The sequence below is a fragment of the Dermacentor variabilis genome, chromosome 3 (assembly GCF_050947875.1).
Source record: "Dermacentor variabilis isolate Ectoservices chromosome 3, ASM5094787v1, whole genome shotgun sequence".
Taxonomy (NCBI): domain Eukaryota; kingdom Metazoa; phylum Arthropoda; class Arachnida; order Ixodida; family Ixodidae; genus Dermacentor; species Dermacentor variabilis.
The window spans coordinates 56,757,469-56,774,023 of record NC_134570.1 but is presented as its reverse complement, the minus strand read 5'-3'; the positions used below and the strand labels follow the sequence as shown (position 1 = coordinate 56,774,023).

Genomic DNA, 16,555 nt, shown 5'->3' with positions numbered 1-16,555 from the left:
GATTTATCGCATCATTCCTCGCATGCGAGAGGTTCCTGATTCAGCACCCGAGTGCCATCCTGAGCCCGTCGGTTGCGCCAGCTGGTATGTTTAACAATGAAATTGCACTGCCCGCCATTCACATTAAAAGGATTACAAACGGGCACCTCTACGACCATTCCAGTATAATGTACAGGATGTATCTCGGTAGCTATCGTAACCGCGATTGTGCACTAATAGCCGGGAAGAGCGGCTGTGGGTATGCTCAACTCATGAATCGAATTGAGCCGATCGATAGCTTCAGCCGCACAGAAAGAGCTCATACGCTCAATATAGTTGCAGTAATCGTTGACATAGTCGGTGCACTGTTGATATTCAGAGCACGGCTGCTCCAAACATTGCGATACTAAAAATCTTCGTGCTATTTGACTGTTATCAGCCTTTCTCCGTGTTTTCTTTTTTTGTGCTGTTAGTTTGGTTTGCCCTGTAATAAGGAAGAGCTTAAGCCACTATAGAGGCGCCAATCTCTCGTTTAAATTCATAAAAGTAAAGGAAAACAAATCCATTGAAAGCATATATAGTGCCAGCGAACACGCCCAACAAATGGGAATGCTGAAACAAATCCATGTCAAAATTGGCTTCGATATAGAGGCGCAGAGTACAGAAAACAAATCCCCCTGCTTCGTTTGTTGCACCACGCAGTTTTAGGTCCAGCCTGATACCATTGCTTGCCAGCACGACTGCAATGCGAGCATGCGCCAGTTCGTGGCAAAAAAAGAAAGAGAAAAGAAAGGAAAAGAAAAGGCAAAAAGTAAGGAGGCAAGGTCTTTCTGTCCTATATGGCGAGGATGGAGCTATGAAGAGATGACCTGGCGACGTCATAACGAAGATCGCTTGGTGATGACGTCTTCGTCGACGTAACTGAATGGCAGCAAACCCAGCCTCGCACATTTAACTGCTGTTACACAGTGAAAAGAAGGAACGCTTTTTGCCGGGCACATTTGTCAAAGAAATAGGACGCCGATCAAAGAGGCGTTGCTTATAAATATTACATGTTCTAGCTTACGCAAAGGAGCCTAGCTCACAAAGAAGTCTGCGGCGCGTCTGCCGACGCCTGTCACCGCGGCCTCTTGGAACGTGCTTGTCTTTAGAGCAGAGCGTCGGTTTCCGCAAGCCAGGATTCTCGACCGGTAAGAGGCCATCAGAAAGCTGCAGGACCAGCTAGGTATTCTACGCCTGAAAGAAAAAAAGAAAAAAAAAGAGCTAGTGAATGAGAATGAAACAAGGTTCACGAACAATGCTTCCGTACGGAAGCCGGAACGTCTAATACTCATTGACATTAACAACACTTTTTTCCTTGACGTCCTTTTATTTCTTCGACATGAATTTGCTAACCGATCGGGGCGAGACGTCGTCAAGCCATCGCGATCTCATCGGGTGTCCGTAAAGGGTCAGCGTGCTACTCTCTTCTCGTTCCATTAAGTGGAGAAAGGGGAGGCATTGCTCTAGAGCATCTCTCCGTGAGTGTCCAGGGCCGTCGGTCATCACTGGTGCCCGTATAGGGGACCCGCGTGCGTCTATAAATAGACGATCCGCTGTTACGTAGCGCGGTCAGCTATCGCACGCGCGCGCGACCAACAACTCGGGCGAAGTCGAGATCGCATCGGCCGTCAGCTCCGCGCCGGTTGTTGGCTGTTGGAGCGGTGAAGCCGGCGGCCGTATTGCGTCGGTCGCCGACCTCGATGCGTTCTCGGATGCGCAGACAGCTGCCTGCGCTGACGGTCGTTTATCAAGCCTTCCTCCGGTACACATCGCTTCGAAGGAGGAAAAGTGGAGCAAAGATTGAATCGACTTATAACCGCGGCTACCTTGAGATGGCTTTTGTAACACTGCCCTCCCCCACCTCTCTCTCTCTTTCTGTCTCTCTCTCTCTCTCTCATCCTTAGCGTCGACGCTGCCGGCAATGGGCAGCGTCATCGGGTGCGCAGTTTTGTATCGATCGCTGTGGAGATCCACAGATATTTGTATCGTAGAGTCCTCGTTTGTTTGCAAGCTCTTTTTTGACGCGTTTGGGCTACCCATGTATACAGTGCGGTGCTCATATGTGCGAGCGGGAACGCGCGAGCGAGCTTCCGCCGGCACCTGTAGCGCCCACTCTCGTGATAACCACTTGCGAGTTATCGACCAGGGTGCGCCAACGCCCAATATCTGCTTGCAGGCTGGCACTGCGCATGCGTGCGCCCCTCATCGATAACGCGGGCGGTTATCACGAGAGTGGGCGCTACAGGTGTCGGCGGAAACTCGCTCGCGCGTTCCTGCTCACTCATATGAGCCCTGTACACGGGCAGCCACTATTGATTGATTGATTGATTGATTGATTGATTGATTGATTGATTGATTGATTGATTGCTTCGTTTAATATAACGTCGCAAAGAAACATCTGCGACTGTGATCGAGAGACGACGTATAGGGGAGGGCGGGCTCTGGATTAATGTAGACCATCTGAGGTACCTTTATGTGCACCTAAATTTAAGTACGTGAGCTTTCTTTTTTTTTCACGTTTCGTGGCCAAATAGACACGCCGCGGTCGCTGCTGGGAACCGAACACGTGACCATGTGCTCCGCAGCAGAACAACGCCATAGCTAACTGAGTGAGCGCGGCGGGTGACCGCCGCTGCTGCAGGGGTGGCTTGGTTGACGTGTCAGGCTTCGTGGTGCGTTTGTGCGTGTTTGTAGCGTCATTATGCTGGAAGTCTTTAAAGAAGTCCTTAGGCTGAGTGTGCGCTTCTTTAGTGAGCAATTAACTGGCGCCGAGTAAACGATCTGAAAATTTTTGATGCCACGCGAGGCTGTTTACGGTCATCTCTAAGTGTCGCCGCCACCTGTCATTACTTTTTAATGTCTTCCGTCTTAATAAAGCTTTCACTAATGACAAGGCTAATATATAAGGTAATTTGGAAATGAAATATTTCTCTCACTCCCAATGTGCACATTCAGTCGAGACTTCGAAGGAATACCGTCTGCTCAGTTAATAAAATCATTGTTAGGAGAGAAGCAGGCCACCGCTGACCGTAGTCATAACAAAATGATCTCTTGAGATCCGTATGGATTCATTTTTTATAACACCCGCCGCGGTTGCGCAGTGGATGTGGTGTTGGGCTGCTGAGCACGAGGTCGCGGGATTGAATCCCGGCCGTGGCTGCCGCATTTCGGTGTGGGCGAAATGCGAAAACACCCGTGTACGTAGATTTAGGTGCACGTTGAAGAAGCCCAGGTGGTCGAAATTCCCGGAGTCCTCTATACTACGGCGTGCCTCATAATCAGTAAGTGGTTTTGGCACGTAAAACCCCGTAATTTAATATTTTTCACAACGGGAAGCCGGCTGCGCTGAATGTGCTTCAAACTTAGCCTTGGATGCACCACGCAAACTTCGTTAGTACAGGTGGTTATGGGGCCAGTCGACTTTTCAGTGTTACTTCGGTTCTGAATGACCAAAGATTCAAAACTGAACCTTGTTGTCTGATTCTCTATGGATGTGACACGCGCGTTGTCCCAGCTTATCTCGTCACCCGTCTTTTGGGCATGCTCTGCGAGGGCATCTTTCGGTGAGTGGCGTTTGATCCTTAAAAAAAAAAAAAGATTGTAGGGTTCCACGTGCAAAAACGACGGTCTTATTGTGAGGCACGAGCCGTAGTGGGAGAATCCGGATTGACTTTTAACACCTGGGCTTCTTTCATCATCAGCCTGGTTACGCCCACTGCAGGGCAAAGGCCTCTCCCATACTTCTCCAACTTGGTGTTCATATAGGAGGTTGGGGCCAGGTACTGCACCACGGTGGCCAAACCTGCTCTGGTGAGGGAGTGCGTTACCGGTTCTGATCACCGGGATCAGGCCACACGCCAGGCCTGTTTATGCAATTTTATCAACACGCGGACGTTTTTTTTCTAATCCGGTGGAAAATTGCGCGGCACCGGGATTCGAACCACGGACCTCCTTGCACGCGAGGCGGGTGTTCCACCTCTACGCCACCGCTGCGTGTACCTAAATCTGTGTAAATGGGGGTTTCTGCACTTCGCCGCCGTCGAAATGCGGCCGCCGCGGCCGGGATTTGATCCCGCGACCTCGTGCTCAGCAGCGCGACACCATATTCGCCTAGCAACCAGGGCGGGTCCCTTTGATCCTTCTTGTGCTGCTTGAAACGCCCGAAGGAATTCGCATTTTCGCCAATATGCACCGATTGGCAATGGGTGCATAGAATCTTGTAGGCCATACTAGAATAGAGCTGTGCACGGGCCGGAATTATAAGGCCGCGCCCGCCCCGGGCCCTACACTACCACAGGCGGCCCGGTCCGGCCCGACCCTCAATGAAGCGACGCCGACACAAAAAGAAACAATATCAGGAAAATCTGTTCATTTAAATGACCTTACAATGTTGAACCCTTGCATTCCATATGACAAAATCGTGAATATGTACAGATGCAGCGCGCGCACAGAAATGTTATTCTAAGCTATTGTGCAAAAACAATAAGTTGTCCATTGATGAAGGGTTAAGGCAAGTGCGGCGCTTCTGCATTATGAATCCGGCAGTGCTGAAGTTTCGTTCACTGCTTGAAATGGTGACCGGAATGGCTAATATAGCCTCTCAGCAAGAAGAGCAAGTTTTGGGTACGTTGGGAACGTTGGGAACGTTAATTGTGTGTGCCAGTTCTGTTCAACAGCGGCAAGGATAAAAAAAAATCACATTGAGCTGCGAGTTGATTGAACCCCATGTGGCCCAATTCCACTTCAGTCTGCAGAGTACTGCTTTACCCAATACAAGACCCATTCAGAGACTTGGCTTGCTCGTAATGTCTGCAGCCAACGATTAACCTGTTCATTCGCTTTGGGCCGGTGGTCCGATTTTTTTTTTTTTTTGAAAGATGAACGCGACTTGACTGACTGTACGTTAAATCGAGATTGAACCCCTCTGTAATTAAGACGAATTCATGCCTCATCCCACCACCTTGACTTCCTTTCAGGGGAGCCTGAAGCACCATGTAATAAAATTGCGTAACTTTGACGCGATTGTTGACAGTTCATCATAATTCGGGACCGAAAGGAAATATATCAATATTCATCTTTAGCGCAATTTTCTTTTGCTTATTTCTCTTTGTCTAGCTTAAGTTGTCGGGATGCCCCTAACACGCAACCACTGCGCCATGTCGGTAACCATCTACGTTAGGGTACGCACTTGATATGCACAGTGAAACCTGTAGCGAGGGGCCTGAGCACCTTTCTTATGCAGAGCGCACTATAAAGTAATTTACGCTATTAGAAGTGAAAAAGGGTGTAAGCCTGTGTATAACGCACACCTTTACATCTATTTCGGGTGTAAAGGTGTGAGTTATATACAGATTTACACCTTTTTTCTCATTCAAGGGCGTAAATTATCTTACAGCGTAGCATGTAGGCTCCTACACGTACGCCAACCGAATTATCTGCATTCAAATAAATAGTTGTCTCCCCCTCTCTCTCACCCTCGCAGTACGCTTAGGGCTGCAACGACTTTGTGAACGTGGCGTTAAGTAATTGCCGGCATTAATTGTCGGCCCCTGCGGGTTGTTGAGGACGCGAGAGGAAGCGGACACGTTGAATTAAGCAACTGATAGTATCTCTCAACGATGCTTTCACGTCTCTGTTACGTCACTTCTCCGCGCGGACCAAGCGACAACATCTCCTCTCAATCATGAGAGAAACGATTGCGTGGGACGGTCAATCTCCATTCTGTTTCCGCTATGCAAAGCGGAACGTTCTTACACGTCCGCGCTTTCCCTCTCCTTTAGTGGAGCGAGGCACAAATGCCACCTGAGAGATAGTGACGTAGGCTATACATAATGACCATATCTCGAGCCACTATAATTGCAAATGTGGAGAATACATGCTGCAGCCAGCGGTAGCAATTTCGACGTGTTTCATTTTCTGTTGCATTCGTCCTCGGACGGCTTGTGAATCGTGAGGCGTGTTCCTTGTGATCACATTGGTTCAACTATATTGCTCCTGAAATATTCCTTGTTTGTTTGTTTGTTTCCAAAATCGTTGGCACATTCATTCGAAACGCACTAGAGATATTAAACGAACTCTACTTAAGTTTTTGAAACTCGGTGGTTATTTCCTTGTAGCAACCTAAAAGAAACACTAAAAAATTCAATTCAGCGTCAGTTTCTTCTGCTGAGTGGATCCCCCCAATGTCTTATCAAGGTAAACTCATCTAGTACATCCGTAAGGAGCACCTTTCGTGGGCCCGGCGTTACACGGATTTAAATAGACGTCAAAATAAAACCATTAGCTATTTTCTAAAGATGTGCTATCGGCGGAGATTCAAATGCGAACAAGTCGGGCATGAATCCATAGCTTGGGCTGGGTTCAAATTCGCCCGCATTTGTAACACTGATTTAACTCCTACTCCAAAACGTATGCCTCCTCATGATCGGGGCCCGCTGTGAGTATTTGACCTAGACAGACGTGCTCCTGCACAGGCTCTGGAGGCTTGCTGGTGATCATGAACTCTTGGTTCCTTGCCAGGCGTTATATTCTTCTTCTGCAACCTATTATTCAACCCTATTCTTACACTTTTTCGGTTAAGGTCCTCATCATTTGTTGCAATTCATCCCCAGTGTGGCTGACCAGGACAGTGACATCTGCAAACCGAAGGTTGTTGAAAGATTCGCCGTTCGTCCTCACCCTTGAGCTTTCCCAGTCTAACAGCTTGAATATCTTCAAGCATTTAGTGAATAGCAGACCACAAATTGGGTCTCCTTGCCTGACCCCTTTCTTGATAGGTAATTTTCTACCTTTATTGTGTATAGAACCAAGGTTTATTAGTTTTATGCGCTTTCATGCGACACGACGTCAACGGATGGAGAGAGAGAGAGAGCTTAAAAAAGGTTGAAGATGTCAGGCTTAGGCGCTATATGAAGGGTTTCCGCTTTCAGATGGGGTGATATTATAAGGGTATAAAAGGCAGCGCATGCCATGCGACAGTTCAGCAAACACGCCATAACGCTAAGTCAAATCAGTGAGAGGGGATTTCTGTCAATGACACCGTTTTTCGCATGGATGAAATTAGAGAAGGGACAATGTGAACAAGGCATTGATAACGGGAAAGCAGGCTCTTGTTTGGAGCCGGATTTTCTTTTTATTTGACGTCGAACAACATTCCTAAACTGAGCGAAGAAGATAGGCTGCTTATTGCCACGAAATGTTTCACTAACCTTTGGATAAACTTGTGCTATGATGCACAAATGATGCGCAGGTGACACCTGCGAATCTTGGTCGAGCTGCGGATTAAGAATAAACTTTCGCAAACGAGTACAAAGCCACAAACGTACGCACATAAAAAAACACGCATTCAGGCGCGCCCGCACATACATACACACGTACAGTCGCGCAGGCAAGTGAACGCGGAAGACTGTTTAGATTCACACATTCACAATTCCGCGCGCATGAAAAAAAAATTGGAGGCTTATCAAGGTTAAGCCCAGTGGATGCGAAGCATCCACTGGGCGTAACCTTAGCGTATCCTTAGCGTTTGGAGGCATCTTGACCGCATTCACGCCCGGCGCAAAGACGCTGGCGCGGTTGCGGGCACAGAGACTGACGCGACGGCGGGCGCGCGCCGCTTCATCCCTGGCGTGACGTCACATATCACGTGATGCAGCGATGGTGGCGCCGCCGCCGCGAACCGAAACGTGGAGGCCTCCGCCGGGCGACGTCCGACGGCGCGATATGAGGCCCCATCTGCAGCCGGTGTGACGTCATCACGTGACGTCACATCATGTGATCTCACTTCAGGGTCAATGGTGGCCACCGCCGGGAGGCGACCGACGGCGCCATATGAGGCCCCATCTGCAGCCGGTGTGACGTCATCACCTGACGTCATGTCACGTGACCTACTTGAAGGTCACTTGAAGGTCAATGGTGGCAACCGCCGGGAGGCGACCGACGGCGCGATATGAGGCCCCATCTGCAGCTTGTGTGACGTCATCACGTGACGTCAGGTCACGTGACCCCACTTCAGGGTCAATGGTGGCCACCGCCGGGCGTCGCGCGAAGGCCCGAAACCTACGTTAATATGCTTCGCATAAAAAAGAAGAAGAAGAAAATGGGCATCGCACAGAGACGTCTTCGGACAACAGGGTGGCCACCACACGGACGTACAAGCCGTATGCCAGTAATCACGCCAGTACACATCAATGACGACCCGTTTAACCGGCACAGGTTGAACTGAAGCTTGCAACACGTGCACACAACCCAGTCACGCATAAGGAGATGTTGAACGCACGCGAATTCAGCAGTGCCACACGGCAACGCTATAGCTTTTGTATTCGCGTGTGCATCACGCGTGCTGCCCGCATGGAAAATCTGGCGCTTGTCTACAGTAGACGCGGCTTTCACACTGCCGCCCTAGAATACACCAGCAAGCGTCTACGGGATTCCAGGGAAGTATATACCGCCTGACGGGATGCGGCCGAGTGAACTTGAGGCGTAAAAAAGCAACAACGCGCGTTTATACTTGGGGGGGGGGGGCACGGCCGGGAGGAATAGAGACCAAGTTCGAAGCGCTGAAAATAGCAAACGCTCGTTCCACCGTTCCAGCATAGCAGCGTTTAAAATCGATGTCGAGCGGCAAAAGTATCCGTTCGTGTATACACACGTCGGGCCCGTGTCCATAGAATAATGCGATGACCAGCGAACGCGGAGGTTGCCGGGCCGGTTTGCGAAATGATTATAGTCAGCGTTCGTAATGCTCCCGCGAAGCCTCCTCCTACAGCATTTGGCTTGTGCGCGCTTCGAATAATCTTGAACCGGGCGCGGTGCCTAGTTCCTTTAGTAGGTTAAAGGAACGTTTGGTCCGCGCCCATTGAAGCGTTAAGCGGGGTCTCCGCTACCATCGGCGTGTAATGATTGATCTTCCTCCGTATAGTGCGCGCGAAATAGTTACAGCGAGAATATCCGTATATCGATGTTCCGCATTCTGCAGTTGCGTGTGACCGGGACGAATGCGAAATGCTCTTTTACTTGAGCGCTCGGCTGTTTGAAATTGTTGCGGAAGCTTCGCGCGATTGTTTCGTCAATGTGTCGAACCTAGTCTACGTATAAGCTGTTCGGGTACCACGTACGCGAAAGTAAGTGGTTCTGTTGAATGCCGCGCGCGTTTATTTTCGTTGGAAAGGGAAATGACCATTTCGGGGGAACTGCGATGCTTGAAGCATTAAAATTTTAGATATAATAGTGAGGCGGAAAAAATTAAAGAACATAACGCGTACGCTGGCATCACGAAACTATGTTTGGCGCCTCCGTGATATCGTTGAGCGATGGCATCACCGAAAGCATCGTGCGTTCTTTCTTTCTTTCTTTCTTTCTTTCTTTCTTTCTTTCTTTCTTTCTTTCTTTCTTTCTTTCTTTCTTTCTTTCTTTCTTTCTTTCTTTGCAGCGTCTTACTCACGCGCCAAGCTACGAGAGGCGAGCGTTGGCACTTTGCTCTATTTTGTTCTTATCGAATGCATTCAGGAATTGTTGACATCTCACTCGACAAATGTTGCCCAGGCCTTTTTCCCCTATTTTCTCAGTAACACTATTAGATGCACGCCGCCATATTTATAAAAGAAAGGCCAAAGAATCTATCCAGGTTCTAAAGATGAAACGAAAAGGAAGAAATTACAAGTTGTTGCAACTAGAAGCTGTGACGGAGCCAAACGTTCGGACAAAACCAGCAGCTCCGGAAAACAACGGTGCGAAGCATGCTTTATTGCACGGTGTGTGATCCGCAAAGAAAGCAATCTTGCCGTGAATTTCGGAAGACAAAGCTGCAACGAGCGTTAAACTTTCAAGTTGCTAGAGTTCAAAACGAAGGCCACCGTATGACAGACTTTGTGAATAGCTCTATAGCGTGTCTATACGCGCGCTTGCACGCGTGTTTCCGGAGTTGGTGTGTTTGTGAGGTGACCGAGTATGTATGCATATAATATTTTCTCGCCTAACGCCTGGAGTGAGTTTCCTCCAAACTGCCCCCCCCCCATCCCGACCAATATTCTCCAGCTTTCCATTTTTTTTAAAAGCGGCGAGTTATCTGTCTTTCTCCCTGACGACGTCGACGATGACGATAGTCACGACGCTTGACTTACGCGCCCGACTTGCCGCGTTCCCCCCCGCAGGTGGAGGACCAGGGCGTGGACCCCAACCTGCGAGACAACGACGGTGCGACCGCGGCGCATTTCGCGGCCAGCCGGGGTCACGTGGAGACGCTGCGTTGGCTGCTGGCGCACGGCGCGGCCATCCTGCCGGACAAGTACGGCAAGTCGCCCTTCCACGACGCCGCCGAGAACGAGCAACTCGAGGTATGGGCGCTCGGCTTTAAACAGCGAAGCTTTTTTTTTACGCGACAGCGTTAAGGAGTTCGTGTCGCAGAAAAGCCGGTGTCGTCGGCGGCGTTGGCCGTGAGCGAAAAATCCCGGACGCCAATTCATAAATAAAAAACAACTTGCAAGATGGGTTGGGTGGGAATCGAACCGTCTCTGGAGTGTGAGACGGAGACGCTACCACTCAGCCACGAGTTCCTTTTTTTTCATGATATTTATTAGAGTAGCAGTCAAACCAACATTCACCAGTTTTGCATAGCACAATGAAAGTCACACACAGAAAAAGCAGCGTTCATACTGTGAGTAGAAACGCTGGTTTCCCTTCAGAAGGGTGGTAAGGATAAGCACCTCACCAAAATACGGTACTAGTCCGGTTTATACCGAGTCCATCATAAACATGTCTTAGGTGTAGGGTCATTTGGATAAAATGTACCTTGTAGGTACCTCCGTTTCGGCGTTTCGGTCCATCATTCGCGTTTTCCACAAACTGTGCATTCCCATGAGAAAAAACGTATCGAAAGGTGCACTATTATCAGAGATTGGCAGCAGGTATCGCACAGTATGAGCGTTAATCTCAAAGTCTTTCTTCAAAGTCCGTTGGAGGACATCCCAGAATAGGATGGCGTCGGTGCAGCTAACAAAACAATGTTCAATTGTCTCTGGTACATTACAAAGACGACAGTTAGCAGAAGAGACAAAGATACCCTTTTTTGTAGTCATGTTTTAGCGGTATGGTTTCACTATGAAGTTTATAAATAAATGTTTTGCAGCAAGGGGATAAATACATTTTGCGAACTCGCTTTAGTACATCGTGGCCTGGCCATTTAATCTATAGTGATAGGTAAAATGAAGGAGGAAATAGCATGGACAGTAAATCTTTGTACAACGTTTTGCGCGACACAGAGTACAATTATTCAGTGGAAAATCGAACTGTCAGGAAACGAACCGCCAAGTTCGATAGTTCAAAGCGGGACAAAAGCGCCTCTAGTGAATGCGGTGTTGCCTTATAAACGTGCCGTAGAAAGTTATACTACGGTGTATATCGGCAATTATGAGCATGTAAATTACAGAAGTCGCAGTTAAACGCGTAGCGAAGTACGTTTCCGCTACATTTCTTCTGCACTTGGCGCACACGCAGAGCCATCTCGCGGCAAACACAGAACACCCCTTCCTCGCAATGTACGGCGTTGCCCCGACACGTGGCGCACCACTCGCCCCATGATCGCGTCCGCCTTCATGGCGCGTCGCGGCCCAACTGTCCGTGCCGATCACGACGTTTGCCTCGCGTAGATCGTTTTGAGTGGGCGGTGCAAACGGGGTGCGATAACGCTATCGCGTTCCACTCTTGAAGGCGAAGCTTAAGCGTCCTCCAATTTTTTTTCTCTTCGCGAATGCCTCGCGCGTCTTTTCCGGGGGCCGTGGCTGCCGGGTGCAAGCTGGTGTCCTGCCGAATAGCTCGCGCGCAAAGGAAAATTAGCCTCGTGACCCGTGTTGGTACCGAACCTCGGTCCTATACGGCACAGCATCTCAATGCTCTGACCATTAGGTGACCACCGCGCGTGTACATCCATGGTGCCAGCGCCTAGTGGCATCTTTGAGACGATCGCCGCGTGTGTCACGTTGCGCTATAGCACGAGTGTGTGAGCGCACGAGCGTGGCGCGCCAAGTTTCCTTTACGCCAAAATATACGCGGGAACGAAACGGGCTAATTTGTACAATTTCATTAAACTGTTCGCGAAAGCTTCGCCTTACGTAGATTTTAAGACGCGCGTTGGATCCGCATAATTCTTTTTTTCGTCATCGACAATGCCAGTGCTGCTGCGAACTGTGTTGAAAAATGTAGGAAGGCTGATATCAGGAAAATATCGAGGTCTTATACAGCTTGCTGCAAAAAAAAAAAAGAAAGAAAGAAAGAAAACGTGGGTCATTCTACTCACTGAAGGTGGATGACCAGCGGAGATGTTTATCATACGACACAGAGGTGACACAGAATTTTGAGCATGGCAACGCACTCATTTACCGTGATTTTTGTATACGTTCGCGAGGACGACGGGGCCGCCGCGCCGAGGAGCCGGGGAAAACTAGACACGCGTGACGTTTCGACAGGACCGCCACCACGGGCGAGCGGAAGGGAAGGGAAGGAGATGCGCAAGCGCTTGGAACGCCGACAAAGAGAGGGCGGTGCGAACGTAAACATGGCCGAAGCGAGTCAAAGTGTAATATCCGTTCTTGTCAGCTCAATATATGACGCGGGTTGTATTTGGACCAAAGGTGTCAAACTTATTTTTGCTAGTTGGCGGAGTGCTTGAAGCCTGCTCCACCTCCGCCGTGAGTCGGCTCGGTATTGGACTATCTTTGGGATCGGCCCAGGGTTTTTAGTCTGTGGACGCCGATCCGCTGGTAACTAGCCATATACATCCTCGTTGTAAAATGCTACAGGGACCACTGGCGTCAGATGTCTACGCGAGCTGCAATTATGGCGATTCGGAGAGCATGGGAGACTGATGCATGGATTTGCCTAGTATTCGTTTTTATTTCTGGCTTCAAAACGACTTCGTGGCTTTTCAGATTGATCGCTTCGACTAAATTTTGCGTGTTAAACGCAGTAGTTGGCAGTGATCCCGTCTGTGGGCAGATACTTATTGCCTTTGTACGCAATACGAAAAAAGAAAAGCATGATTTATCGAAGCTTTAGGCCAATGAAGGCGAAATAAAGCGTGATAAACAAAGCCACAAGAGCGTCTGAAGCCGCTAGCATGAATCCAAGACGAATCTGTCTGGCATCCGTCATTTCCAGAGATGCTGACCGATCGCAGCGCCAAAGTGACTTTAGTAGGCAGCTGCATTATTCGGTCATACTTTTTATTGATTCCAATGCAAAGAAAGTACAGGCCATTAGCAGTGTCTCTCGACACGCCGTCTGCGCAAGAAGGAAAGTGAAAATTGCAATCCATGCGGCAGCAGCGAACGTTAGTTAGGAAATTTCCGGGTAGTACTGCGGGATGGGCTAAATAGGTTGAATCAGGAGGTTGGTAATTAGAGATCATCGGAATAGGAGCGTTTCTTTCTCGGTCTGGGACATTATTAGGCTAATGATGGTGGCGTCGGGCGTTTCAAGGATAAAGCGCGTGACCACGAGAAAACGCAATTCCAACGTATTTTCGGCGCGACGTCGCTCATCGTCGACGCGCCCACTTCTCTGCAGCACGGTATATAACCATGCCATTTTTATACGACTGAAATAGGTAACGCGGTTTTCCGTTTCCCTGTGCAACCAGGTGGAATGCCTTTCTCTTTCTTTCTTCTTTTTTTTTGTGCGTGTGTGCTGGCAGTACTACGCGGTCGGAGCGATTGATTGTCCCAGAAGCCCACGTACACCTTAGCAACTTAGGAAGCAGCGCTAATCAATCTGTGCCCAATGTGAGGCCGCATTAGCCCAACCAGAGTAGCATGACCACATTTTTTCTTGCCTAACATTGGAACCCACTGGCCGAACATTGCCTTGTATTTAGTTCTACCTGTGCGTACATACCCATAGTTACATACATGACAAATCAATAATGCGGACATTTTCAAACTGGAGGGAGCAGCTGAAAGCTAAGAAAATAATATAGAAAATGCGTTTTTCTCAGAAAGAAAGCTTCGCAGTTTCAGAAACGCGGTGACATTGTGTGTTTTGATGCCCGGACCAGGATCAATTTTCCTTGAACAGCGGAGCTTCCTTTCTGGGATATCCGTATTGGATATAGCCCGTAGCTTGCGCTATCCTATTCGAGTCTATGCCAATTTTCTCTTTGCGTGCATACATAGAGCGCCTCGAGTTCGCGAATAACACTGCCACGCTCTGCTAGCGTCCTGGTTAAACATACATACATACATACATACATACATACATACATACATACATACATACATACATACATACATACATACATACATACATACATACATACATACATACATACATACATACATACATACATACATACATACATACATACATACATACATACATACATACATACATACATACATACATACATACATACATACATACATACATACATACATACATACATACATACATACATACATACATACATACATACATACATACATACATACATACTGAGAAGTTAGGGGTGGGAAGGTGGAGTTGGAATAGCCATATGGCCATCCACCTCTGCCACTGGGATCCCTGTCTTTTGTATCAGTCTCTTCTTTCTTATCTCTGTCATATTTCCGTCCCTTCCCCTCCTTCACCAATACTGCTGACTTATGTTCTGGTGTCAGCCTCTCGTTAGACAGTTACGGTGCGGTCAGCAGGCTTACCTGTTCTTTTTCAACCAGTTTCTCTCTCTCGCTCCCTCTTTGAAGAAAATAAAGCGCCGCGATCAAGGGGGTGTTCTGAACTGGTCTGGTTGGTGCACGTTGAAGGAACTCGAACAGTGCAAAAGACTGGACGTATAGTCTATAGACCAGAGCACGATAGTTTCGAACCGGTTGGGCTGAACGCATACTCCGGAACCTAGCGACCGGCCGCCAGCGTCCCTGAGCTACCAAGGCGCGTTCGCGCGCATGTAGCGTGTGTGTGTTACGGGGTGTTCAATGTGTAAATATGTCTGTGCCCGCAACATCCAAGTACAGAACGTCATCGGGGCGTCACTGCGTCACATATGGATGTGCAAATAACCAGCGAAAACGAAGCAGATTGCAGAGCAATAATAATAATAATATTTGGGGTTTTACGTGCCAAAACCACTTTCTGATTATGAGGCACGCCGTAGTGGAGGACTCCGGAAATTTTGACCACCTGGGGTTCCTTAACGTGCACCTAAATCTAAGTACACGGGTGTTTTCGCATTTCGCCCCCATCGAAATGCGGCCGCCGTGGCCGGGATTCGATCCCGCGACCTCGTGCTCAGCAGCCCAACAGATTGCAGAGCACCGTTTGCGACGTACACGATGTACGTCGAGAGCTGTGCCGCTGTGGCATATTCAGCCGTGCATGTCCTTTTTGTCTCTGTGTGCGCGTATCTGTGCGTGTCTCTCTATGTGTATGCGTCTGTCTAGGGGCCTCGATTACACAAAGGCCTGAGGTGGGCTTCGTACAGCGGCTCTCGCCATAGAACTCCGCACCTGATTCACAAGCAAATGCCGCGATAGTGTTCGCACCGCTACAAAGTTCTGACGCTCACGACAATCGAACTCATGCGTGACAGATTGAATTCAGTGCACTGCCGTCAGTGGCCACGAAATTTCGCAATACCTTTCATCAAATATTCGAATCCGTTACGTGTGAAAGCTGGTTTGTGTTGCTTATCGTAACTGCTGGCCAGATGGCAAGAGCGGCGATGTTTGTTAAAAAGTATGCGTACATTGCACAGTAGATCCAACATGGTTGAAAAAATGTTAATTCATTCTTCCGCCGTCCCGAGACAAAAAACGGACACATCTGGGCATCCGCGCACGCGCGCTATAGGCTTACTCGAACCTACGGCATGCCGCCTGTTTTCAAGGTGCGGGCCGCGAGGTTTTTCCAGGCACTACAACGCGGAGGTAAAGTATATCGCGTACTGCAAGGCTTTTACTAGTTCATGACGTATTTTCATACGTGCAAATCACAGTGGGACAGCCGCAGAACCAATGTTTCCGCATGCAAAGGTAACGCGCATTTATCCGAACGATCCGCTCCGTCTGCGAACGTTGCGCTTGCTACAGCCATTCCGATTTGCAGCACAATCTTGGCGAGAAGCTGAGGTTCACTAACTAAATTCGTTGGCTAAAATTCACCATCCCGTTCCTTCGTGAGAACTTCAAATAAATGTCAAAGCGGAAGCAGCGCAAGCACTGCGTCTACCTGCGGTCGCCTCGCTTGGCAGCTCAGAGCAGCTGGAGCAGCAGGTAGCGCCACCGCGCTTTGAAAATTGCGCCACTCAAGTTTTTTCGGTGTTCTGGTGCATAGACTATTCTGTAGAATATGTTCACAGGTGTGTCTGTTTTCTATGCACACTACACGCCCCGAATCTCTCGCTCCGTTCGATTACCGCCGTCTTTGCGAACGTGGTACATCGAGCTCGTTGCGACAAGGCGTCACCGCCCACGACGCCGCCACGGGAGCATCCAACCTGGCCAACAGTTTAGCGCCCATCTGTCTCTGTAGAACACCGCGCACATTG

General features: G+C 49.0%; 1 protein-coding gene and 1 pseudogene across 1 annotated transcript in view; both read left to right on the top strand.

Moving 5' to 3' along the window:
* Positions 1–16,555, top strand: part of LOC142575691 (uncharacterized) — a 328,430-nt gene that overhangs the window by 238,250 nt on the left and 73,625 nt on the right. Inside the window, exon 4 of the mRNA XM_075685245.1 lies at positions 10,173–10,355. Coding sequence (XP_075541360.1) covers positions 10,173–10,355 — 183 coding nt within the window. The remainder of the gene's footprint in view (positions 1–10,172; positions 10,356–16,555) is intronic.
* On the top strand, positions 12,572–12,751 carry LOC142576777 (U2 spliceosomal RNA; annotated as a pseudogene).